The 27,496-nt window shown below is 47.3% G+C and overlaps 1 protein-coding gene across 3 annotated transcripts in view; it reads left to right on the top strand.

The window, feature by feature from the left end:
- The window catches only part of PCDH15 (protocadherin related 15), a gene marked incomplete at both ends in the record, with an annotated part of 282,257 nt that overhangs the window by 180,835 nt on the left and 73,926 nt on the right, over positions 1–27,496 (top strand). For all 3 annotated transcript variants that reach the window (XM_082286268.1, XM_082286266.1, XM_082286267.1), the window contains 5 exons: positions 5,804–6,109; positions 7,017–7,241; positions 16,276–16,392; positions 24,341–24,481; positions 26,654–26,766. In XM_082286268.1, the coding sequence (XP_082142394.1) occupies positions 5,804–6,109; positions 7,017–7,241; positions 16,276–16,392; positions 24,341–24,481; positions 26,654–26,766 (902 nt within the window). The remainder of the gene's footprint in view (positions 1–5,803; positions 6,110–7,016; positions 7,242–16,275; positions 16,393–24,340; positions 24,482–26,653; positions 26,767–27,496) is intronic.

Genomic DNA, 27,496 nt, shown 5'->3' with positions numbered 1-27,496 from the left:
TCTCACCAGCAGCATCATTTGGATCCTCCAGCACGATTCCTACCTTGAGCTGTGGGGTTTGCTGGAATACTGGAGGAGTTGTCCAAAAATCAGGATTTTGGTTGGCTTGGGTAGGGAATGTGGGGAACTTTTGCTCCTGAGGAAGGGAAATTTGAACTGGAGGAAGCTGTTTGTGTGGCAGAGTGGTCTCTAAGAAATGTTTCCGCTTGCAGGAAAGGGGGATACCCAGCCACCGTGTTTGTCTGTGATTTGGAGACAAGTAGGAATAACAACCTTGTTTTGCTGTTTTCCAGCTCCAGCATTCCAGGCACAAATCCTCAGTTAACCTGCCTAAATCCTGTCACCATCGTGAGCAGGAGCTGGGAATGTAACAGGAGGTTTCTTTTGAAAAAGATGAGAATGATATCGTGAATATTGACATTCAAGCCCTTGTCATTGTGTTTCAGAGTTAATGATCCTTCAGGAGGTGTCTTAGTCATTCCCATCTCTCAGAACTGTGTTTTGCTGCTGTTTGAGAGGGAGGGAGATAATTTGTTGCTCTGGAACATGGTTGCTTTATATTCCTGAGGGTTTCCTGGTAATGTGGAAGCAGAGTTGGTAACACAAATCTGAATTTAGCACGTCAGGTAAGGGCTGTCACCTCGTAGGTGATGGAATCTCTAATAAATGTGGGAGGTATTTGCTGGGATATAGAGTTCTGAGTCATTTATATTCCCAGGTTTCCAGGTTTGTTTTATCACGCACTACTTTATAAATTAGAGATGGAAATAAGAGTCATCCTGGAGATCTGAGGAGTCACTGGAATAGCAGCAGTGCTTGCTCTGTCTCTTCAGATGGACACACTTTTCCTGATTCTGGGTAAACACCAGGAGATCTATCCTGGGCTCATCCCACAGGGGGGGCAGCAGGTGGGGGGAGGGGATGCTCCACTCTATTCTGCTCAGGTGAGACCCCACCTGGAATTCCGTGCACTGTTCTGAAGCTCCCAAATAAGAAGGACATGGAATTCTTGGAGCAGGTCCAGAGGAGGCCATGGAGTTGCTGAGGGGACTGGAGCACCTCCCCTCTGGAACCAGGCTGGGAGAGCTGGGGCTGCTCAGCCGGGAGAGGAGAAGGTTGTGTGGAGAGCTCACAGCTCCTTCCAGGGTCTGAAGGGATACAGGGAAACTGGAGAGGGACCCTGCAGCAGGAACTGGAGGGCCAGGACACAGGGAATGGGTTCACAGTGCCAGAGGGCAGGGCTAGATTGGGTGTTATGAAGGAATTGTTCCCTGGCAGGGTGGGCAGGCCCTGGCACAGGGTGCCCAGAGCAGCTGGGGCTGCCCCTGGATCCCTGGCAGTGTCCAAGGCCAGGCTGGACACTGGGGCTTGGAGCAGCCTGGGACAGTGGGAGGTGTCCCTGCCCCTGGCAGGGGTGGCACTGGATGGGCTTTGAGGTTCTTCCAAACCAAACCATTCCATGAATTCTGTGATTCTGTGAGATGGCAGAGGTAGGAAGGGGCCAGCATTTGAGATGCAAGGACACTATGGCCCTGTCTTGGAATCTCTTCCGTTCCTTTTGAAATGTCCTTCTTTTTGCTAGTTCTCTCCTCTTGTTTGGAGTTTTTGGTTTTCTTTTGGGTGTTTTTTTTGTTCCCAGTTTCCATGGTGTCTGTGTCCCCAGGGGCCTTTGAGGGCTGTGCCACCTCCAGCAATCACAGCTGCTGTTTCTGCTGCCTCATGTTGGGTAGGAGCAACCTCTTCAAGGCTGAGACCTCTGCCTGTAAACAGATCTGCAGCTTCTTTTAAGGTCTGCTGTCAGCTGGTGGCCCTTCACCTGCCAAAACTTCATAACTCTCGCCATATTTTTTGTGGGGATGAGTTGTGGTGGAAAGCCTTGAGTGGGCATAGGAACGTGCTCTCGCCTCTTCTTAGTCCTGCTGTTGTCTCCTTGGCTTTGGGACTTTGTTTGGGACTCAGGTTACATGGGAATGAACTGTTTCCTTGCTTCTTTCCACCTCTGTACATGCTCACTCAGGGAATTCAGCCCAGTGTTGGCAAGGACCAAACGGGATTAAATTTATTGGGTTGTCACTGGTTCATGTTGTCAGGGTCAGGGTAAGTTCAACCAGGGCTGGTTTTTGAAGCAGAACTTTCTGAAAGCTCCCCGTTTTCCATACCTCCTGTTCCCTCACCTTCCTGGCAAGCCTTGCACCTGTTGGTGACAGATCTGGGGGTGAAATTGGGGTTGAAGTTGTCCATTTTGGTAAAAAGTGATGACTGCAAAGAGGGACAGAGAGTGTCCACACCAACAGCAAGTCCTTCTCCATGGAGCTGCTTCCCACAGGCTCCGAGAGGCTCTGGGAAATGATTTCCATGTGGGAACAGTTGTACACCCTTGAGACAGGATTCTTTTAGGAACCAGATTAAACTCTTTTTCTCTTATCCATAAAGAGGACATTGTCTCTTTTCAAGTTTAGAGTGATAAAACGTGAATTCTTCACCGGTGTTATGGTGGTATAATGCCAATTAGGTAATTGGATTTAAAATAATGATGCTTTGCTTGCTACTCTGTGTGGAAATATCTGTTTAATATCTTTACCAACAATCTGGACGAGGGGATCGAGTGCAGCCTCAGTCGGTTCAGGAGAACACCAGGCTGGGTGGGAGTGTGGGTGTGCTGGAGGGCAGGAAGCTCTGCCGAGGGATCAGCACAGGCTGGATCCATGGGCTGAGGTTCAGCAAGGCCAAGTGCCGCGTCCTGCCCTGGGCTTGCCCCAAGCCCTGCAGCTCCAGCCTGGGGCAGAGGGGCTGGAAAGCGTTAGGAATGACTTTTGAAGGTTGGCTTTCGCCATATGCTGTATTAATTATGAGTTCTATTATAGGTTATATTAGGGACTATAGTGTTGGGTATTATGATATTATCCGGTGGAAATATCAAAGGTCTAATATACATGTTGAAGGTTTAACGCTGTCGGGGTGGCTTTGATGGTACAGGTTTGGTTTGGCGGCGGCTGGGTGGGTTTCTGTGGCAGTGCCCGTTCTGTGGGGAGCGAGCTGCTGCCGGCCGGGCTGCGGGAGCAGCGCCATGAGGGGAGCGAGGGCAGCGCGGACCAACGCAAGCGCCGATCGCCTCAGGGGCAGAAAAGCGCGGGCTCGCCGGAGATTGACAGGGGGGCGCGGCCACGCAGCGCCCGGGGCTGCTGTGCCTCAGGCGGGAGGCGGGAAAAGGCCGATCCGCCGCGTCCGGAGCGAGCCTCTGGCAGCCAGCTGGGCTCGCAGCGCTGGCCTTCGGCTTTGCGAATGGTTTTTTTGCGTTCTCAGTAAATTTTAATAACTCCTATCCATTGCGGATCTGGGTCGTTTCTAACAAAAGGGCCCGTCGGGAAAGGCCCTGGGGGTGCTGTGCCAGCGGCTGGACCGGAGCTCAGGGGTGCCCAGGGGGGCACGAGGCCAATGGCCGCTGGGCTGGGCCAGCCATGGGGTGGCCACAGGCCCAGGGCAGGGCCCGTCCCCTGTGCTGGCCCTGCTGAGGGACCTCAGGGCTGTGTCCAGTTCTGGGCCCTCCCGGCCAGAGAGCCCTGGAGGGGCTGGAGCGTGTCCAGGGCAGGGAACGGAGCTGGGAACGGAGCTGGAGCCCCAGGAGCTGCTGAGGGAGCTGGGAAAGGGGCTGAGCCTGGAGCAAAGGAGGCTCAGGGGGGACCTTGTGGCTCTGCACAAGTCCCTGACAGGAGGGGGCAGCCGGGGGGGTCGGGCTCTGCTGCCAGGGAACAGGGCCAGGACAAGGGGAAACGGCCTCAGGCTGGGCCAGGGGAGGCTCAGCTTGGACAGCAGCAGGAATTTCCCCATGGAAAGGGTGCTCAGGCCTTGGCAGGGGCTGCCCAGGGAGCTTTGGAGTGCCCATGCCTGGAGGTGTCCAAGGAAGGGCTGGAGGTGGCACTCAGTGCTCTGGGCTGGGGACAAGGTGGGCATCGGGCACAGCTGGGACTCCATGGGCTGGGAGGGCTTTTCCCACCTCAGTCATTCTGGGATTCTGTGAATCAAATCAGTCCTGCAGAATGTGGCAAAGGTGTTTTCTGCCTAAGAATGTGCACAAATGAGTTCACAACATTCACAGTCATGTTTTTAGGAACACGGTTGCAAATCCTGCCATGTATTTGAAAGTAATTTTATTTTTCTTCCTGAAACAAGTTTATATATTCCAAGACATCCTTCCAAACTAACCTGATACAAAAACATTGTCTCATGAGAATCTTTTGTCACGGTTTCCAATTACAGGCATATTTCAGATTACTCTTGGAGATTCCTGTGGGGCTTTTGGGGTTTTTTTTTGTTGTTTGTTTGTTTGGATCAGTTATTTCTACAGAGGAAATTGAATTTATTGGAAATCAGGCAAGTCCAACTGACAGATGTGGATTAGAAGGATGTGATATCCATGGATCTGTCAGAATGAAGTTGTAGCAAACCCTGCTTAGCACATGGGTGTAATGCAGGGAAGAAACACAGTGATTTTTTCCTTATTAGCAATTTTAATTAACTTTTAATTGATTTCTAGCCAGATAAAGAGTTTCATTACCAAGCCTTACAATGAACACCATCACCGGAATTAAGCATTCCCGGCGACTGTTCTGAAAACAAAACATGCAAATCTCTTACGGTCTTCACAGATGTCATTCGTAAAGGCAAATAAATGAGAATACCTTGCTCACAGAGTGCCCTTTGTTTAATTTACATAACCTTGTTCATCACGCCCTAATTTAATTAAGAGGAGGCAAAATAACAGGTCAGCATTTAAATGTGAGAGCTCTGTGAAAACCTATTCATTTTGCCCATCCCTATAATTATGTGATAACAAGAATTATTTGGCTGACAGTGAAATCTGAAGCTGGTTCAGTGTGTGAGAACAAAGATCCCAGCTGAAGATTTTCGGTGGCAATCATCAGCCTGTTCTGAGCAGAGAAGAATAACGATGAAGTGGGGTAACATTTGGGTTTGAAGAAAAGGATGAACAAACCAAAAATTTAAGTAGTTCTTCAGAGAGCAGTGATGAAAGTATCACTGAGTGTGACAAATGTGTTAAGTGGAAAGGAGCTTTCTAACTGATGTGTCCCTTCTGTCGGTCTGCATCCATCCTTCATCTAAATTTGTATTCCGTAAGGATTTGGGCAGCACTGAAACACTAAATCAGTGTTAAATAAAAATTCCTCTCAGACATTGCCCAATGCTGAAGATCCTTCAGCATTAGAATTCTCTGCGGGCTTGGCTTCACAAGCATCAGGCTCATCTTCTGTTGAAGTTCAGAGAATCGTAGGATAGAATCCCAGAATCATTTAGGTTGGAAAAACTTTGAGGATTGAGTCCAACCTGTGCTTGATCCCCACCAGAGCACTGAGTGCCACCTCAAGCCCTTCCTTGGACACCTCCAGGCATGGGCACTCCAGAGCTCCCTGGGCACCCTTTCCATGCAGAAATTCCTGCTGCTGTCCAAGCTGAGCCTCCCTGGGACAACTTCAGGCTATGACCTCTTGTTTTGTCACAAGTTGTCCAAGGCTGAGCAGCTAAATGTGCCTTTTCTTGTGGAGAAATCCACCTAGGATGCAGTTAGCCTGTCTCCTGTCACTGGCAGTTGAGCCATCTGTTTCTGTGGGATGTTTTATCTTCAGTCAAAGCTCAGAGGGAGGCAGGCTGCCCCAGACAAGCCCTCCTGGGCACCACAGATTTGGCAGAATCCTTCCCTGCCTCACCTGGTTTCTCTCCTGTGGGCGTCTCCCTCGGAGGTTTGGAATTTGCGCATTAATCCATGGTTTTCATGCTGTCTCTCCAGGCTACAGATGCAGATGCTGGGGTTAATGGGCAAGTCCATTACAGTCTGGCAAACTTCAAGAACCTTTTCCGGATCACCTCCAACGGCAGCATTTACACAGCAGTGAAGCTGAACAGGGAGGTGAGGGATTACTACGAGCTCATCGTGGAGGCGACGGACGGAGCCGTGGACCCCCGGCGCTCCACGCTCACCTTGGCCATCAAGGTGCTGGATATTGACGACAACAGCCCCGTGTTCACCAACGCTTCCTACACCGTCTGCGTGCCAGAAAATCTCCCACCAGGCACTGTCTTCCTGCAGCTGGAGGTAAGGAAGTAGCGGGGAGTGAAGGTGGGGAGTGCTTATTCTGCAATTTCTTATTTAACTTGGCAGTGAGACTGACATAAAAGATTGTGAACTGGAGCATGGGGGAAGTTTTTTGCCAAGAGCTGCTGGGGCTGCCCCTGGATCCATGGCATGGGGTGGAATGAGATGGACTTCAATCCTCCTTCCAACCCAAACCAGTCTGTGATTCTGTGATTCTGTGACACTGAGCAGACTGAAAAATGCATGACCTTTAGCCAGGTAATAAAAATAACCTTTGAGGATAAGGTTAGTTAGGAAATAATAGCAATTAATAAAAGCAACCAATGAAACAGCAAAACCTACACTGTCACTGTCTGCACAGGCAGATAGCGATAGGCCAAGGGGAAGAGTTTTAAGCTAAAAGAGGAGAGATTTAAATCAGGTGTCAGGCAGAAGTTGCTCCCTGTGAGGATGGGAGGCCCTGGCACAGGGTGCCCAGAGCAGCTGGGGCTGCCCCTGGATCCCTGGCAGTGTCCAAGGCCAGGCTGGACATTGGGGCTTGGAGCAGCCTGAGACAGTGGAAGGTGTCCCTGCCCATGGCAGGAGGGAAACAAGCTGGCCTTAAACATCCCTTCCAACCCAAACCATTGTGGAATTCCATGATCCTCTCCCTGGCAGTGACCAATAGCAGGTGCCCAGGGAGGAGAATTAAGACCAGACTCAGCTTCCAGTGCCACTTTCCCAGAATACTGTGCTCATTTCCCGTGGCTTGATCCTTCAGCGAGTTTCATTCCTTGGGTCTGTGTATGTTGAATACAATTACAGCAACACACATAAACTCACAACGTTTGCAGCAGTTTGCCCTTTAAATCTCAGAGGGATATTTGGTGAGAATGGACTCTGTTTGATGTCCCTCTGTTCCCTGCAGGCCAAGGATGTGGACCTGGGTGCTGACGTGAACTATCGGATCCGCACCGAGGAAGCCCGGCAGTATTTTGCCCTGAACAAGCACACAGGAGAGCTATCGCTCCGGAAATCCTTGGATTATGAATCCTTCTCTGATGCAGAAGCAACCTTCACCTTCCTCGTGGAAGCCTTCGACAGCAAGGGCACAATGCCTCCTGGGCTGGCCACCGTCACCGTCAGAGTCAAGGTAAGAGGGGGCACTCCTGAGCCAGCAGCATCCTTTCCCAGTCATTCCAGGATATTCCATCACCATGCAGGTGTCCCGAGGAAACACCAGGACTCTCTGCTCTCCTGCTTCTCACTTGTGTGAGCCTTATTCTGTGAGCAGCTCTTCCAGTTAAACACACACTTTATAACAGCTGTAATTATTTTGCCACGTGCAATCACGTAGTTAAATCCTGGATTCATGAAATCCAGGAACACCTGACACAAATGCAAACATTTTGTCCTTTAGAATCCCTGAAAGGTTGAAATAAACCCCTCACGGACTTGTTTGCAAAAGTGATACAATCACATTTCAGCCCCCAAATTGTAATTTTAAGATCCAGTGGGGGTGTGTATTGAGTGCTGGTGTGGCACAGCACATCCTGGATTCCAGATCCTGCTGTTGGAAAATCAGATCTGCAAAGGAACAGCCTGGTTTAGTGTCTTGCACCATGAACTGCAGTGAGTTCCAGCCTCACCTCAGCGTTTCAGGTGCCTCCCCAGGAGCATGGGGCTGCTGGTGTCTGTTTGGGAACGATTCACAAATGAAAAGTGTTTGTAGCTGGAACAGCAGCGCTTCCCCATCTCCATCTGGCTGTGTCCAAGAGCAGAGGACAGCTCAGATGCCTCAGTCCTACCCGTGGCATTCCCAAAGGTGCAGCTCTGTCAGTCATTCAGTCCTTCTGAGCAGTTGCTTGAGTTCTGTGAGCTGTGGGAAAGAAGAGGCTTTAATTACTCAGATTTTAGCGAAGGAGCAAAAACTGTAGTAGGACCAAAAGCACAGCTCACAAACATTCAGTTTAAATGTGTGGCTGTGAAAAGTATTTGGCAGTCTGGGGTTCGGCCTGTTCTGTATCTGCAGGTGCTGGAATTGCTACATGGTTTTGGGTAATTCTGTTTGTCAGTCTCAACTGAGCTCAGAATTCTTTTAGGGCAGTAAATGTCTCCCTTTGTTAGCTCTGGTGACAATGCCAGAAGGTTTCTGTAGTGCCTCTCTTGTCTGCAGAATGTCTCAGTGTGAGGTGCAGGTCACCTGTTCCCCAATAATCTGTGCTTTTCCCCTGCACATTCCACATCATTCACAAAAAAATCTTTTCCATCATTCCCTGAGCCTCTTCTGTTGGACTTTTATGGAGCAAGTCGTTCAAACCTGGGGTTTTGTTCCTAAAAAAAAACTTTTTCCAGCACACTGAATTTTTGGAAGAATGGTTTGGGTTGGTTTATTTAAGGGTTTAAACCCTTTGGTGGGATTTTTAAAAAGTTTTCAGGTAGGATTGTGTTCAGAGAAAAGCTGTTGTCTGTGTGATTGTGATGCCATGAAGATTTTTTGCCTTTTCTTTTGTACGCCTGTTATACCTTTTTACAGCTTCTGTATTCTTAGTGCTTTTTGCCTACATTCTTGGACTTGTTTGTCAAGCTAAGAGACTCAACATTTTAGAAGCTTCGTAGCTAGGGATCAGTGTGCCCCAGAGCCCAAGGTCCTCTCCAGAACACATTCTGTAAACTAAGATAGAGCCATCCAGGGAAAGGTTCCTTGGGGAGGGGGGGCTCACTTGAGCACTTGAGCCTCTCATTGGGGAATCTTTGATAGATCTGCTAATTAGTAACACCTATAATATTATACCCAATCTTTTGTGGGGTGCATTTCGGTGCATTTGACCTGGACGTGTGCACCTGAGGAACCTTAAAATAAATACCAAGGTAAAATCCCTTTTCCCCTTCTAACTGTGTATGACTCTTGATTTTAAGACCAGGAAAAGGCATCAGTTGTGTGGTTGATTGTATTAATTAATGACAGGGTGCAGGGAGAAATACAGATCAACTCAGTGGCCTCAGTGAACCAGCAGCATGTGCGCTCTCAAGGGAGATGCTGTGGGAATAGGGGATTTAAGGAGGGGATTAATAGGATCAAAAAATCAGTTCTTGCTCTCCTAGAAACAGTTGCCACACATGAGCAACAAAATGGGAGCATGATGATGCTGTGGAGAGGCTGGAACACCAGGCTGGACCCAGAAGTAACAATTTTGGAGTTAAAGGGGTTTGGCTGGGGACAGAACAGGGCCTGGGAGGGAGGACAAGGGAGGGATATTTTAAGTGAGAAAGAAAATAAATCCAATTTAAGCTGAGTGTTTTCATACTCAGTGACAGGCCGAGTTTTGCAACAGGTCAGGGGACATAATTAAGTATTGTTTATGTGCTGAGATCAAGATGGTGCTTGGGTTCCGGCCTGGAGTGAGAGGTAGGACAGGGGAATTTGGAGTGGCAGTTGGGAGAACGGAGAAGGATTGCGGAAAAAACAGATTTATTATCTCAATTTGCTGGGCAGATGTCATTAGCAGCTTTTATGTCAGGTGGCAGATATTTTGTACGTTGATCACAAAAGGTGTCTGGATGGTTTCATTTGAGCTTAAAGGTGAATGTCCCAGGTACAAAATTCACATGGGTGGGGGGAGAGGGTGGAGAGGTTGAAGGCAGAACCTTGTGCTGTCCCTGTTCGGGATGGGAAGCATCCACAGGACAGCTCAGAAAGCTGATCCCTGAGTCAGAGCAGCAGGAGAAGGGTGCAGAGACTTGAAACCGAGTGAGAACAAGAACAGGCCACCCTTTCCCTCCCGCTCAGCATCTTCTGCTGCAGGAACTGGATGTGTTTCCTCTGAGTAGTTGCTTGCTTTCACTTGATTCAGAGGCTGGGCTCTGAGTAATTACTTTAATACAGGGTTTAAGAGCCCAGAGAGGAACTAAACCAACTGGAGATACACCACAGTCCCCAATGGAACAGCAGTCTTCAAGAACACAAAATTGAACTGGAGGGAAGCAGAGGCAGCAGTGGGGCCAAGCTCATGTCACCACCACAGGTCCAGCCCCTCCAACCCTCAGAACTTTTATTTGTGTTATTACAAGGTCTCCAGTCCTCCGGGGCTCCCTCTGCTCTGCTCACATTTGTCATTTCTCCCAGCGCAGCTCTTCACCCCAAGCGCTGTAATTTTTCCTGGGTAATGGAATTCTGTTAAGCAGCTGTGGGTGTCTGATGGTGTCGTCCATCATTGGTGTGATATCCAAGGAGGGAGCACACCCAGAGCCCCCCTGCTCCCCGCAGCTGCAGGAGGGGGATGCTCACTGGGCTGTTCTCTTCACTTGCAGCCCTTGGCATGACAAGTTACAAATAGTTTGTATTAACCTGCCCTGAACTGGCTCGAGACACAGATTGCAGAGCAGGGCACTCACTGCAGGAGGAATAACTTCATCTGTACCCTCATGTCAGTGTGAGACACACTGCTGGCCTCTGCTGCAGCCAAAAGGCTCCTTGCACCGTGAGGATGGCCCAGGACTCCTCTGGCAGAGAAAGCCAAAGGTGAATCAATGAATTCATGGAATCATTTCATTGAAAATGACCTCTGAGATCACTGAGTGAAACCATTAACCCTGCACCAATAAACTGTGTCCCCCCAAGTGCCACATCCACACTTCTTCTGAGCACTTCCAGGGATTGTGACCCCACCTCTGCCCTGGGCAGCCCCTTCTGATGCCTGGCCACCCTTTGGGTGAAGAAATCTTTCCTAATACCTGACCTGAACCTCCCCTGGCACAGCTTGAGGCTGTTTCCTTCTGTCCTGTCATTTGTTCCCTGGTAGAAGAACCCGATCCCCACCTGACTCCAGCCCCTCTCAGGGAGTCACAGAACGATAATCGTTGCGTCCATTCAAGTATTTCCAAGGAGGAATTGTCTAAGTGACACTGATTTCTTCCCACCACCTCAGACAGACCAAGATTTTTCTCATTTCCCCGTTCTCAGATTCCTCTGAGTGCTTTCATAACTTTCCCCCTGAAGCTGCAAGAAGCCACAGGGTGTCAGGGAGGGCTGAGTTTGTTTTGCCTCTTGCTGTACCCACACACATCCCCTCGCAATCCAGATGATTCCCAGTACTGGGAAATGCAAATTCCTTGCAGTTCAAATTATTAGGATTTAGCATTTGGGAGCAAGTACTGTGGCAATAGGGTTTGTTAACAGGAGCAGTTGCTCTGGAGTATTGCGTTCCTAAACACAAATAGGAGAATCTCTGTATCATGGGGCCTGTAAGGCCTCTGCAGATTTTGTGCTGTGTCCTCCTCTTCTTATTACCAGCATTATTTTTGTATTATTTTGTCTCTTTCTTGTTTGTAGAAGTGCTTTTTCTCCTCTTTCTGTGTTGGATTGCTTTAGTTTGGAATTTTTCAAGGACATTGTGTCGTGGAACGAAGCCTTTTTCTCAGGTGAAGGATTTCAAGTGAGAGAGCAACAAGAATAAATAAAAACAGAGGGTTTTAGTTCTAACAATGCCAAAAAATGAAGATGAGGGGGCAGTGAGGTGACTGAGAAATGGCTGATCCCAAGGCTCGTGACCAGTGGCACAGGGTGAGGTTGGAGGCAGTCACTGGGGGTGTCCCCAGGGCTCAGTACTGGGCCCAGGATTGTTTAAATGGTTCATCAGTGATTGGGGAGGAACAGCCCCAGGCACCAGCACAGGTGGGGGGACACCGAGCTGTCCCTGAGCCAGCAGAGTGTCCTGGGGCCAAGGAGGCCAATGGGATCCTGGGGGCAGCAGGAAGAGTCACACAAGGAACATCTTTTCCCATTTAAAGAGCAGAGCAGCATCACAAAACTTACAGGAAGGTTGAAAAAAAAATCAGCTGAATTTCCTCCAAAATATATCTAATTTCTGGTGGCATTAATGGAATAACAGGCCTGGGGTTGGGCTACAGTGCTGGTAAACAGATTTATTTCTTTCCTTCCATCTCAGCTGATAAGTTCAGTCATCTGCCAGTCATTTATTGCCTCGTGTATTCCATCATGAATATTATCCCTTAATTTATGGGATGAGCTACTTTAGGGTCTGCTGGGCACTAAAGGGGAAAGAGGTGCAGTAGAGCCGTGTGAGCAAGGCCCTATTCTGTGCACCTGCAGACAGAGCAGCTCTGCAGCCACTCACAGACAAAATTCAAGGGGCCATTTCATACTTTTGGCCATATTATCATGACAGAATCATCACAAGGGGTCTGACCTTGGTGTTATTAAGGTGTGTTAATTATGAGAGGTCAAGAGAACGTGTAAGGATGGGAGGGGACTTGAAGTTCTTGATACTCCAGTATCTGGTGAACTCAGGTATTTCATGGGATCCCAGACTGGTTTGGGCTGGAAGAAACCTAAAAACTCATCGAATGCCTCCCCCTGCCATGGGCAGGGACACCTTCCACTATCCCAGGCTGCTCCAAGCCCTGTCCAACCTGGACACTCCCAGGAGGGGTCATTTCCATCTTCTCTGGGCAGCCTGTGCCAGGGCCTCATGGCATTTAAGGGAAGGGGCAAAGGCAATCTTCCCATAAAGGAATTGAGTTGAGTAACATTGATTTTCATGCAGAAAACTAAACTCTCCTATGAGCGAAATCTGAAGTCACAGCCTAAATTTTCATTTGTTTCCACTCTCTTTTACTTCACATCCAGGGATCTGAAGAACTTTAAAATGTATTTTTTAGACTATCATCTATAAAATGCATTCTTTGGCATCCCTGGAGCAGGACTAAAATGGGCTCCTGGGCCGAGAGCAGGTGTTGGGGTCTGGGGGAGTCTGCTCCAGGTTTTTAAGGGCAATGGATGTCCTTAGGGCTGTGATATCTTGTAGCCTTATGGAGTTTCTATTCAGGTTTTTAGTCATAAAATATCTTGGATTTTTGTTTTTGGAATCAGGTGTTGAGTGAGAACTTTCTGTGGTTGAAGAATGCACCAGAGGAATCGGAATTTTCAAGTACAGTGGTACCAAACCACCCCTTTGCTTTCCCTAGAAAGGAGTTGCACAATTATAGGAGTGTTAAATGTGCCCCTGTAAGTCTCCAAACTGCAGGGAATTATTAAACACTTGGAGGCAGCATTCCCAGAGCCACCAGCTCTGGGAATGTGCACACAGACTGAAGTGGCAGAGGTTCAAAACAAAATGACAGCAGAAAATTACAGATCCAGAACTGGAGTTGTAAGAGAAGAGTGGGAAGTTTGGGGAATTTCCATGCTGTGCTCTGAAGGAAACCTCTTCCCTCTCTCCCTTTGTGGGATGGATAGAAGAAATCACTTGAAGAATACTTTTTTTTCTCCTATTTACTGCACTTGTCAAAAAAAGCAGCAGCCTGCAAAGGGGCTGTAAAGGCCTGATATGTGTTTATAGCTCAGACATGGGTTTCATAGCAAGGGAATATTGATTTCCGCTTAGACAGAGTTGAGTAGAAACCTTGGTACCAGCACAGTCACAAAAAGAAACTGCTGCTTTTTGGGCACAAAGCAGCAGCCCTCAGGGTGGAATAAAGCCTGGAGCTGGTTTTGTTGGAGCAGAGAGAGAAAGGCCATTGTATGTTCAGGGAATGGCTCAAGAGGTCCTGGGCATGATCTGCTCCATTCCAGCCCCAAAAACTATGCCCCCACAGTCACAGGATCAGAGACAGGGAATGGTTTGGGTTAGGAAGGGACCTGAAAGCCCATCCAGTCCCACCCCTGCCATGGGCAGGGACACCTTCCACTGTCCCAGGCTGCTCCAAGCCCCAGTGTCCAGCCTGGCCTTGGGCACTGCCAGGGATCCAGGGGCAGCCCCAGCTGCTCTGGGCACCCTGTGCCAGGGCCTGCCCACCCTCCCAAGGAACAATTCCTTCCCGGTATCCCATCCATCCCTGCCCTCTGGCGCTGGGAAGCCATTCCCCTTGTCCTGTCCCTTCAGGCTCTTGCAAACAATCTCTCTCCAAGGTCCTCAATCCAGTCGTTGCTATCAAAGAGAACTTAATGCTGGACAGATGCAGAGATGGAGTTTTCAGGTTTTCAGCACAGAGAGGCTTTGGACAACAAATATTTGGAGCAAGTCCTGGGCTTTGTTCTGAGCAGAGACTGAAGCTCCAGGCATGTTTTGCTTGTAAACGGGTAAATAATTGAAGATTACATCTGATGGCTTCTTAAAACACCTCTAACCCTTGCACAGAAGTGGATGCAGCACACGAGGGCAATCCCCAAGCACAGGTTTGGGAATGGGGCAGTAAACCTCCCCCAGAGTGGCTGTCAGAAGTCATGAAATCACCTTTTACATCTGAGGCATAATCCCACAAGTGGGGCCAAGCTGCAGCCTCTTAAAACCTTCCCCAGTTCATTGCTCCAGCCACATAAATCCAGGCTACCATTAACTCAAATCCAGGCTCCTGTTAATGATCAGACATGCTCCAAAATCTGGAAATGGGAAAACTGGGTGATGGATTCTCCATATTTCTCACTTTCAAATACCTGGGCTGCCTATTTTAACAGTAAGGTAATAACGGCCATGCATATTGAGACAAAGCAACCCTTTGCCACTGCTTATCTTGCTGCAGATTTGTTTTATTTTTATACAGATTCATTTACAAAACTGAGCAAAAGGCAAAGCTTAACACCCCCAAAGCTGTCTCCCTACCACAGATACTCTTTATCTACCACTTTTTGTTGGTTTTGTTCCTCCTTGGTCCCATGGGGTAGCACAAAAACACTACAGGATCCCTCCCTTGTGCAAAGATCTAGGATCAAGCACAGAGAAAGCACAGTTTGGGAGAGATGGTTTCATTTGAGTGGTCTTGAGAATCCTCGTTTGCCCCTCCAAAAGCAAATTAAGACACAGGAAGAGATTTCTTGATGCCAGCTTGTTAACTCAGCTGTCACCCTCGGCATGCGCATGATCCCATTTCCCCAGCACATTCCTTATTTTCTGAGCAGGACACAGCTCATTCCCAAGATTTCCACAGGGTTGTTATTCAGGGAAAAGATTGGTAGGAAACAAACGCTGCTGTGTCTGCAAGGAGTGTGAAAATGCTGAACAAAAATGTTGGGAAGCAAGACTTTCATCTGGGAATGCCAAAGAGGAGAAACAAAGCAGGAGGGGAGGGAAGGCATTAAGGAGGAAATCAATATGTAATTTAGAACTCATTAAGGCAGGCAGTCACTGAAATGCACTGATTCTCACCCAGGTGCTCCCAGCCAGGTGGGGACAGGCCAAACAGAGCTAGAGCAGGAGAAAAATCAGTGCAGTGCAGCATGCCCAGCGTAAAACGGCCTTGGGAATGTCACTGTACATGGGGACCTCCATGGGTTTTTGGTTTGTGGGGACACCAACGGACATTTCACGCTTGTGCCCCGCTAAGAATGTAAATATTTAAAGCCTGAGTGTTAAATCCCATCTTCCTCCTCCTTCACTGCTCTGGGAAAAACACTCCTGGGATTTGAATCTCTGCCTACAGATTTCCACAGAATCGTGGCATTGTTGATGTTAGAAAGGACATTAAAACCCATCCCCTCCCACCTCTGCCGAGGGCAGGGACACCTTCCGCTGGACCAAGTGACATCTCCCAGTTAATAACACACAGCATGAAATGAGTGACGGACTCGTCTGATTTGAATGTTACCACAAACCTAAAGACTTCCTAGAGAAGAATAAACTTGAGTTGGAAAAAGCGACAAAACAGAGTTTGTTTTTAATCTCCACCCAAACAGAAGCAACTCTGGATGACCCTGCAAAATATTTGAGCTATATTTAGGTGTATATACATATATATACATTGATTTATGTATCCTTGCCTACCTCAGGCACAAGAATTTGTGTAAATGCCCTTTTATCCTACAAAGGACATTTTATTTCCCCTTAATTTGTTGGATATTAGAGGTGAAAAACACCATTGAACCAGAGCAACTCCTTCCTTTTGGAAAATGAGCCGAGCCTGCTGCCACAGGAGCAGGTGGTATGCAATCCTCTGCTCTGTTCTGTGGTGGAGCTGTGTTTTCCTGCAAATTCAGCTGAGCAGTCCCACATCCATTTTTTTGTGACTCTTTGGCACCTTCCCCCTTATTTTGTGCAGGGGGCATGGAATCGGGAGAGCCTGGGAATGGCAATCCCCCTGCAGGGAGAGAGAGACTCAACAAAAACATTTGTGAATGCATCTGGAATTTTGTTGGAACTCCAGGACTAAACTCTGGACTCTGTTTTTTGCAGGATATGAATGATTACTCACCGGTGTTCAGCCAGAAGCTCTACAGGGGAATGGTTGCTCCTAATGCAGTCAAGGGCACCCTTATCACCACGGTCTCAGCTGAGGATCAGGATCCCCCGGTAAGGAAAAAGCTTCTGTTCATGTTTCACACCCAGGAGAGAGGAAACTTGAACCCTCCAAAGTGCCCCTGCTCTCTCATCAGCTCAAACTATGAGGAGCTTCACAGAGGAGTGACTCCTACGTTTGTTTCATGTCAGCTTGGCCTTTGCTGTTCAGGGCAGAGGCTGCACTTCACACAGAATCCCAGAATCACCAGGTTGGAAGAGACCTCCAAGATCACCGAGTCCAACCCTATGCATGCCCTAACACCCATGCCCATGCCCTAACACCACCTCAACTAAAAAACCATGGCACCAAGTGCCACATTCAGTCTTTTTTTAGACACATCCAGGGACGGTGACTCCACCACCTCCCCAGGCAGACAATTCCAGAACTTTATCACTCTTTCAGTAAAAAACCTTTCCCTGACATCCAACCTAAACTTCCCCTGGCACAGCTTAGGCTGTGTCCTCTCGTTCTGTCAGTTACTGCGTGGAGAAAGAGCCCGACCCCCACCTGGCTACAGCCTCCTTTCAGGCAGTTGTAGAGAGTGACAAGGTCTTCCCTGAGCCTCCTTTTCTCCAGGCTAAACAACCCCAGCTCCCTCAGTTGTTCCTCACAGGGCTTGTGTTCCAGGCCCTTCACCAGCCCTCTTGCCCTCCTCTGGACGCGTTCAGGCATCTCCACGTCCTTCCTGAGCTGAGGGGCCCAGAAATGGACACAGCACTTGAGGTGTGGCCTCACCAGTGCTGAGTACAGGGGAAGAGTGACTTCCCTGGTCCTGCTGGCCACACTGTTCCTGATCCAGGCCAGGTGCCATTGGCCTTCTGGGCCACCTGGGCACACTGCTGGCTCATGTTCAGTCGGCTGTCGACCAGCACCCCCAGGTCCCTTTCTGCTTGGCCACTGTCCAGCCACTCTGTCCCCAGCCTGTAGCACTGCAGGGGTTGTTGTGGCCAAAGTGCAGGACTCGGCACTTGGACTTGTTAAACTTCACCCTGTTGGACTCTGTCCATCCATCCAACCATTCCCGGTCTCTCTGCAGAGCCCTCCTACCTTCCAGCAGATCGACACACGCCCCCAGCTTGCAAATTTACCAATGGAAAGCCTTTATCCAGTTTCACACAACGAGAGGAGTAGGCAGGAAGGGGAGCCGTGCCTGTCTGTGGGGCAGTTCAAGAGGAAAGAAACCACAATTTTGTGAGGTTGTCACTGATGTCACAGTCACCGTGCACTGCCCAGCTGAGCCATCCCAGATTCATGTGGCACTGCAGAGCTCACCAGCTGCACATTCCACGGGCAATGTTTGAACCCAGGGCACTTGGTTTGGGGATAAAGTTTATCTTTGCCCCTGTTTTTTGTTGCTGCTCCCTGGTGAAGCCCTCAAGGGACAGAACTGGGCACACACCTCTGACTCCTTCCCTGTTCTGAGGTTGGATGTCAATTTTTGTCATCAGAGCTTGATGAACATCAGTTACCAGATGATCCTCTGAGGACAGGAAAAGCCAGAGCTGTTCTGCCAGCCAGGTTTAATTTTTAATTGCCAGTATTTGGCATAAGAAGGCGAATAATCCTCAGGGAGAAGAGTTCAGGGGGAACGTGCCATGCACATTAAAAGCTGATGGAAGTGCTTGGGCACAAATCAGGTGTGGCTTAGTTAATGTGGTGTTATTGGGGTTTGGGCAGCGTTTATTTAACATTAAATAAATGTTGTTGCCTTACAATGAGATATTTTGGGCTCTCTCTGCCCATTCAGATAAAAGCTCCATTTTATTATCTCTGTGTCTTAAGTTTTGAAGACTGAGATATCACTGAGGGGAAACAAAATAGTTCTGATGAATTACCGTTAGAATCCTTAGCCCTGTGCAATCAGCATTTCCAGTGCAAACCTGTTTCATTTTTCATTTAACAACCCCAAACCCTACTGAACATTTTGTAACACTTTTGTCACTATCACATGAACACTTGTTGATTTTGATGAAGATTTCAAAATGAAGTTACCCTGAAGCCTCTAATAAATGCAAGGGCTATAAAAGTCAGCCAGCTATGGAGGAAAGCTTTTAAAGGAGGTTTTGAAAGAGGGTTTTTATTTTAAAATAATGCCTGGCAGTTTTGCCCCTCATCTTTTTTTATTTTAAAAGTACAAACTAGCAGGCATAAATGGCTTTGTTTCTTTTTCTGCCCGAGCCAGCCTGTGCTACTGGAAAATTCCTATTTATTTGAAGTTGGCTTTGACATTAAATGGTGTCACAACGTATTTGATATGAATTCGCTGGAAATTGGGTTTAAAAGCACACAACCTTTTCTCTGCTCAGTGAGGGGACTTGCTCTAAACTTGCCTTAAGGGATGGAACATTCTTAGGTACCATCAGTATTTTACTTGTTTGGCTTGGGGCTGTTGGAATCTTATTTGCAGGGTACTAATACATTTATTTTTTCAGGTTGGGGAAAGAAATATGTATCTATTAAAAAAATAATTGTAGCTTTAAAATATGCCTGTTTCTGAGAGCCCAACTAATTTGAAGTCTCCAAGCTTCATTTTTGCTGTTGTTATTTTGCAAGGAATGTATGTAATTCCCATCTCCAGAACAAAAGCCCAGCCAGGTTTTTCCATCATCTGCAATAAAAGCTTTTCAGACCTAATCAGCTCCTCAGAGACAACCATTGTTTCCAGCAAATCCCAGCGTTGTCAAATGAATATGGATGCTGGGAGGATCCAGATGGAAAGGCCCAGCACCTGTGTGGGATTTCTCTGCAAATAAGGCAAATTTGAATATTTTCCAGGAGCAGAAGAGCAGGTTTGGGGGAAGGAGGAGGTGGGAATGGTGTCAGTGGAGGTGGGCTCCCCGTTTCAACAAACAAATACTAATTTAGGTGAAACGAGAGAGGGTGAAAGACACCTGGGACATCATTTTCTGTGTGTATTTCCTAAATTATTTAGGAATTTATAGCATAGAGGTGTGAAAGTGCTATGATGTGCTTTCAGGAACAGTCAGAAGGGACAAGAGCAGGTTTTTACTCTTAGATTAATCCAACAGGACTTCGTTTATTGGAGATGGAGATGAAAGCTTCCCTTGGTTTTATTTACAAAAGCTCCTCCCATCCATCCTTCACACACTGAGTTATGTACAACTTGGTGCATCTTCCACGTAGGAATGTGTATCCATATGATCAAATCTGAGGGTGAAAATGTGTGATTTTCCTGATTTTACTGGCGCCTAAAACCTTAGGCCATCATTAGAATGCAACTGTTGATAAGAGGATGGGTTTTGCTGCAAAAACCCCACGGATTTCTGAGTGCTATTAAGAGTTGCCCAGTTAAAACAGAAATAATTTGGGCCAGAGTCAAGCACTTCCTGGGAGATACTTTGTTATGTTTTTATTTTGACCTGTGGGTTTCAAAGTGGTCCAAACCTCTTGGCCTGAAGGCATCAGAGACCTCTGGTAGTTATTCTTCAGGTCCTTGGTGAAATGTCAATTAAAACATAAAACCCAGGGCATTTCTCTAAAGGCCACAGCAAGATTTGCAGGGCTGTTTTGAGTAAATGTCACTTTAAATTCTTACCCATTGCTCCTTTCTTGTCTAGTTTTAATTCTCTTTTTATTTGCAGTGACTGGGAATGTAAAATATGTTTTAGTAGCTACTTTTGCATGTGTTTAAAACTTGAAACACCCTTCTGGTCACTGAAATCTGAGAAATTTTTGCCTGAAAATTTTGTTTTCATTAAATCTGGTAAATCAACATTTTGTCCTTTGGTGGTTTGGAACAATCCACAGTCGGTTTTTCTGTATTTTTAAAGTAGTAACATTTTCTATAAATACATAAATAGTTTTTCAAATTACTAGGTGCATCCTGAAGTTGCTCGTCCTGCCTTCCCCAGAGGATCTCCTACCTAATTCCAGGTGTAAGCAGGAAATATTAAGCAAAAAGCAACAAAGCCAGGCCAGAGGGAACAATGGGGATAAAGCAGAGCCATGGCTGCCAAGGAAAAGCTTGGGAATGGCTGCAAGTCTTCCTAAATAACTGGTAAACCCTATAAGAATGAAAATCCTGTAAGAATGAAATGCGATTTTAAGCACGTTGCAACTGGAATTGTTGAGGCAGCTGAGCACTTTGTCCACATGAACAATCCCTTAAATTGGAAGTTCCCCCTCACACATCAGCTTGAGCTTCCTTTCCAGAGGTGGTGTCCAGCTGGAGCTTGAGGACTTCTCTGTTTATTGGGGGTTTTTAGTCCCTTGGAGTGGGTAGGTTTAGGCCATTGGATTGTGACCAGGAGCACTGGTGAGCCCTGTGCAGGGAAGCTCTGCCTCCAAAACACCCCTGGAATTACAGGTGAGCAGGGGCACCCAAACAGCCTTGGCTGGATTTGTGCTCCCAGAACGATTCCCAGCTGGCTTTGCCTGGCTGCCCCCAGTGGGAACAGAAATGGGATAAAACTGAAAAAGAGAGAACTGTGGGAGGTGTCCCTGCCCATGGGAGGGGTTGGAATGAGATGATCTTTAAGGTCACCGTCCAAGCCCCAGTGTCCAGCCTGGCCTTGGACACTGCCAGGGATCCAGGGGCAGCCCCAGCTGCTCTGGGCACCCTGTGCCAGGGCCTGCCCACCCTGCCAGGGAACAATTCCTGCCCAATATCCCATCCATCCCTGCCCTCTGGCACTGGGAAGCCATTCCCTGTGTTCTGTCCCTCCACCCCTTGTCTCAAGTCCCTCTCCAGCTCTCTTGGAGCCCCTTTAGGCACTGGAAGGAGCTCCAAGGTCTCCCTGGAGCCTGCTGTTCTCCAGGCTGGACAATCCCAGTTGTCTCATCCTGTCTTCCTAGCAGAGGTCTCCTGGAGAGTGGAAGTAACAATTCCTGGCTTCCTCCAGAGCTGCTTGCAGAAACACAGATGAAAACCCCCAACAATTGTGGTGTTTCCCTTTCCCCTTTTCTTCCTGGCTTTATTCCATCACAATTTTCCTGCTGTGAGTTATCTGGACAGTGCACGTGTGCCTCATCCAAGGCCTCTTTTCCAGGGGCAGCCTCACCGATACTGGGGACATGTTCCTAGCTGTCACCCGTGTCACAAATAGATGGCATTTCCCCAGAGCAGATGGAATCTTATGGGATCACGCAGCCATGGAAGAAGTAATTGCAGCTGGATGAACTTTTTTTGAAGTTTCATGTTAGTCCTGAATCTCAGGGAAACTTTGGTTGGAGAAAACGAATGTGGTTCCTGCCAAGCACAATCCTTGCTCTGTGCTTTATTTGGGAATATTATCAGCTAGATTCAAGCTTTGCTGCAGACATAATAATGCATCTAAATTAATTTAGAACAGAGGTGAAAGATGATTAATATTTCAGATAATTAAAACTCACTCCTAAATAGATTTCCCTGGGAAATCTCTCCGGAGCTTTTTCTAATCACATCAGTGCCAACATACCATAAATAAAAAATAAATCCCAGTTTTGTCATTTTTCTGAAGTGACAGGAGCAAAGTGTACTTGATAATCACATCAGGAACAACAATAACTTGATGAGATTTTTGTTTATTTAGTCCCAAATTACCTGGTGTGAGCAGCTCTAATGATGATGAGGGCTCTTAGTCTTCCAAGCAAGTTCAAGGCCATTATTCCGAGCCCAAATAGGCTGGATTTCAGCAGGTAATTTGCTCTTAATTATAACCTTGAAGAAAAATGACTGAAGCAGGGAGTGCCAGGGGGAAAGTTGATAATGAACTCTGCTATGCTGCAATCCCAGAAATTTCTCCCTTTTTCCAGGATTTGCCCTCTTCAGCGCGTGTGAAGTGCTTTTAACTCTGAACACATTCATTTATTAATTTGCTAACCACTAGAACACGCCTGGCAGGCCCAGTTGGGATGATTGAAGCTGCTGATGGCCTCATAAACCCTGCCCGGGCTGGAATTCCTTGGAGAGCTGCGAGAGGCAACACTCAAATGACTTCTGTTGGATCAGCAGAACGCTGCTAGGATTTAGTGAGCTCACACCACTTTTGTAGCCGCTTCCATTGCTGTTTACAAAAGGAAATGTTCTGTTTCCATGTAATCCGTGGCTGGCATGGGACATGGAATATATTCCCAATCCCAACAGAGCACATCACTGAACACAGGTGAAAATCAGCAATTCACCACTAATGATGTTCTGGCTGTTTAAACACAAAGTAAAGGTCAGAGCCTAATCTGAGCTTGAGGCTCAGAGGCTTCCAGAAAATGAAATCATGCTGCTGCTGCTAGGACAGAAGTGTTTCTCTGAATCTACTCCCAAATATATTTAGCAAATAATTCAGTTGGAATTTTGCAAAATGTCCCAAATCTCTGCATATCCAGAGTTTGGCGTGCTGGAAAATCATTATTCAGACATTGGTGTGCAAAGAGGATCAGAGGGAATCTGTCCTAGACCCCCCAGCCTGGATGAAGAGGCAGATGAGACATCCTACAAGTAGCTGGGAGAAGTCTTCCCATTGCAAACCCTGGTCCTCATGAGGGACTTCAACCTACCAAGTGTCTGCTGGAAATGAAACCTCAGAGAGAAAACCCTCCAGGAGATCCACGGAGAAAACATCCAGGAGATCCAGGGAGAAAACCCTCCAGGAGTGTGTGGAAGGAAAACGGCCAAAGCTCAGCTAGAACTTCTCTAGCTACATCCATAAAAGACGTTAAAAAATGTTGCCATAAATGTATCAGCAACAAGAGGAGGGCTAAGGAGTCTCCATCATTTATTGGATGCCACAGGCCCAGGGCGGGGCCCGTCCCCTGGGCTAGCACTGCTGAGGGATCTCACATCCTTGGGCCAGAGAGCCCTGGAGGGGCTGGAGCGTGTCCAGGGAGGGGAACAGAGCTGGGAAGGGGCTGGAGCCCCAGGAGCGGCTGAGGGAGCTGGGAAAGGGGCTGAGGCTGGAGCAAAGGAGGCTCAGGGGGGACCTTGTGGCTCTGCACAAGTCCCTGACAGGAGGGGGCAGCCGGGGGGGTCGGGCTCTGCTGCCAGGGAACAGGGACAGGACAAGGGGAAACGGCCTCAGGCTGGGCCAGGGGAGGCTCAGCTTGGACAGCAGCAGGAATTTCCCCATGGAAAGGGTGCTCAGGCCTTGGCAGGGGCTGCCCAGGGAGCTTTGGAGTGCCCATGCCTGGAGGTGCCCAAGGAAGATGTGGCTGGTGGCACCTGGGGACAAGGTGGGCAGTGCTGGCCTCAGCAGTGCTGCGCTGATGGTTGGACTCAACGACCCCCAAGGTCTTTTCCAACCTTAATGTTTCTGTAACTCTGAGGTGCCTGCAGGGTGACTGCTGAAATGGAATCGTTGGAAAATAATGGATACCTTAAGAAATTACATCCTTCCAACAAATGCTATTTTAGAGGCAGGTGGTGTTAAAACAGGTAAATGGGTAAGCAGCCTTCAATTAGAAAATGCTGAGATACTGATGGAAAAATTCCTCTCTTCCACCCTCTGGCACTTCTGCTTCTGATCCCCCTTTGGGGTTTCAGATGCTTTGTGACACACCCAGGGGCTGCCTGGCCTCAGTCCTTGTCACCAAAGCAGGGTCTGAACAGTGGGGGAGGGTTCCTTATGGGGCTGCTTAAAATCCGTCTGCAAAACAGCATTTTCTTTTACCACCGATAAGTTTCTTAAACTTTAAAGGAGTTTTATACCAAGTGAAAATCATTTTGAAAGGTATTTTAACAGCCTTAAGCCATGCCCATCTTCTGTCTAAAAATTTCAGTATTTAAAAAACATTTCTGGGTTTAAGTAGGTGGGGCTTCAGCCCTTTTCTTTCTTTCCTTGATTTTTCTTTCTGGACCTCTCAGGTGTCCTGGAAGGTATTTTGGGGGGATTGAAGGGCAGTGCTCAGTTATGAGGACAGCAAAGAGCAAGTTTTGCTTGTGTTGGCCCTACCAATGTCCCATTTTAATCCTTCAGGAGGAGTGTAAAACCACGGAAATACCCACTTTGCCTCGTTTTTGCATTCCAGGGCACCCCAGCGAGTCTGGTCCGTTACAAGGTGGATGTTGTTCAGTTTCCCTACAGCGCCAGCATCTTTGACGTGGAGGAGAACTCCGGACGCGTCGTCACCCGAGTGAACCTCAACGAAGAGCCCAGCACAGTGTTCAAGGTACAAATCCAGCAGCAGTGCCAGGACATGTCCCCTGCATTAGCTGGGATTCTTTTCCACGGTTCTTTCTTTTTATATTGCACAGAAAGATCCCAGAATCATTAAGGTTGGGAAAGACCTCCAGGATCAAATCCAACCTTTCACTGGACTTCCATGCAAAATTTTGATTTGTTTTATTCCTTTATTTCCTTCTTTTTTTCCTGGTGTGTGTTTCGTGCCATTCTGATCTCAGGAATGTCTTGAATGGATGTGGTTGCACCTTTTGGGAAGGTGGGGGAAAACAAGGGAGGCAGCTTGGGGAACCCTCATTTTTTCCAAGTTCACTTCCAACAGGGCTTTTGGGGAGAATTTGGGGAGAATTTTGTAAGAAGAGCAAGATACCTTGTAAATAAAGTTACTGCATAGCTGGGTAGTTCAGGAGTTCCTGTTCACAAGTGTTTTAATGTAAAAACATTGATTTTAAGGAAACCTAAATTCCCATTTTGTTGTCACTGGTCCTAAAGAGTCTTGGGTGAATTTGTGTGGATTAAGATATGATTTTAACCTAAATCAGTAGAACATCTGCCCTTTAAGATCCATGAAGGGAAGGGGGAGTTAAAAATGAAAATAGAAGTGGGGCAGTAAGGAAAAATAAATTAAATCCATAATATCTTGGGTTTGATGTAATTTCCCTACTCAGAAACTTCCTTACAGTCATTAAGGTGTGGCTTTTTCTTCTTTCAGTTACTTATTTCTGAAATGAGGGTTAAAGAGAAGATTATTTACACACCTTCCATTCTGAGGAATAAAGCTGTTTCCCACTCCTGAGTGTCCCACCAAGGGCTATTTTAACTGGAGCAGTCCCTGCTTTAGGACAGTGCTAATTTAAGTCCTTTCCAGTTTCCAATTAATATAATAAAACCCGAGGGGGAAGAGGATTTTCTCTTGGTTAACATCACCAGAGTGGAACCTTTCTGTTGCTGCACTTGTTGTTTTTACTTCTTAGTACTTCTTTCATGGGGCTGTTTTCCAAACCTGGGATCTATCCCACACTGCTTCATATTAGGGCAGTAAATGGGGCATTCAGCAGGGAATAACTTTCCAGAAAATACACATTCTTAGGAAAAAATCACAGAAAAGACTCCAGAAATCAGTGATGGGAACACTTGGAGTTGGTATTTTCTTCTAGATCACTGGGGTTGTGTCTGCTGCTGAATCCTCTGGGAGTTTTTCCAGTCACCATTTAACAGCCAGGTAATTTCTGCAATTGTATCTTGCACTGGTGACTTCCCTGATATATTGGCTGGGAAAAAAGGTTACTGTGGAATAACTTGGACTGGCAGAAATGAGTTGAAAATGCTCTGCTAGAATGAGGTGGAGACCTGCCTCACGTAGCGACCTCCAGAAATAAGGAAAAATTTAGGGAGAAAATTGGAAATTTGCCCATTGCTCCTTCTTCAGTGGGCTGGAGTCGCATCCTTTTGCAAGCAGATTTCATGTGAAAGCTGAAAATAAATGAACCTGCTTGTGCCAGCACAAAATCATGGATTAAATCAACAAATAGACAAGAGAAAAGATTTAAAAAAATCAAAATATTTATAACAGGCCTCATTTAGGAGCACATAGTTTGGTCTTGTCCATGTTTGAGCTGAGAGCATCTCTTTTCTACAGAGGACTTTTTGGAGTAGGGTGGGAAGTAGTGTTAAGTTTTTCGTTTTGACATGAGCCCTCAGTTCTAGATCTGAGCAGCAGATAATTCTTACCCAGGGCTTTTCCTGCTTGTTTCATTGGGAGTTACATAATTCCAGAATCATTAAGGTTGGAAAAGCCCTCCAGGATCATTGAGTCCAACCTGTGACCGATCCCCACCAGAGCCCTGAGTGCCACATCCAGCTGTTCCTTGGACATCTCCAGGGATGGGGACTCCAAAGCTCCATTCTGATGTTTAACTGCCCTTCCCAGGAAGAAATTCCTCCAGTTTTCCATGTTTCTCTACATTTTCCAGCAGAGGATTCAACCTGTGGATGGCTGCCACCTTTTCCCTCCGTGTTTTGCCCTCCCGCAACGTGTGACTTGCAGCAAAAGAAAACCACATCTGCTTGTTTAGACCCTGCAAATACCAGAATTGCTGGAAGTCAGGATGAAAAAGGTTCTTTTGTGTAGTCAGAGGCTGATTTTCTGTGTTGTTTGCAGCTGGTGGTCATTGCCTACGATGATGGGGACCCAGTGAAGTTCAACACCACCACGGTGGAAATTGCAGTGCTGCAGCCCTCAGTCATCCCACGCTTCACACAGGACGAATACAGGTAAGGAGTTCATTCTTTCACCCTGAAACTGGTAGTTTTTAAGTCAAAATCAAGTCCAGTTTGAATGCTAGTCTGAAATAGAGCTACAAAAATACTCTGTTGTGCTGGACTTTTACTGTCTGAGCAGGTGGTCTCCAGCTAGAAAGATCTGGGCTGACAATGATGGTGAGGGAAGGTTTGCTTGAAGTTTTCCCCTCAGAAGTTGTTGCAAATATCAGTCATTAGGATAAACGAATGTCATGCCTTGGAATTGGAACTGGGATCACCAGGGCTCTCGGTTAAGCTTCCTGGAGTGCGTTTTGACCCTCTACACCATTTGTGTGAGGCGTTTTTTGACCCTCTACACCATTTGTGTGAGGCATGAGAGAATCAGACTCAACCTTTTCGATGTTGGAAGTGCAGGTGATAGTTATTATCACCACAGAGACATGATATGATAAATTTACCCTCTGACAATTCAATATCATCAACCTCAGTGTCTTAAAATTGATCAAAAGCAAACCAAAAAGTGGGGCACGGGCCACATAGTTTGGTAAATTTTGTAACAGAGAATGTATTCCTGAATTTGACATCTGTACAATAATAGGAAGTGATAGGATCAGGACAGGCAGCTCCAAGATATCAAAAAGTTGCAATGTGTTCTCTCTATGCCCCTGTGGGGATATAATCAGGTGCAGAATGTAGTGGGGTTTATACAGATATTTCCAAATCCAAGGAGTGCAGGGAATCA

This window comes from Coloeus monedula (genome assembly GCF_965178545.1).
Source record: "Coloeus monedula genome assembly, chromosome: 8".
In the NCBI taxonomy this organism is placed as follows: domain Eukaryota; kingdom Metazoa; phylum Chordata; class Aves; order Passeriformes; family Corvidae; genus Coloeus; species Coloeus monedula.
The sequence above is the reverse complement of the archived record's forward strand: the minus strand, read 5'-3'. Positions and strand labels throughout refer to the sequence as shown.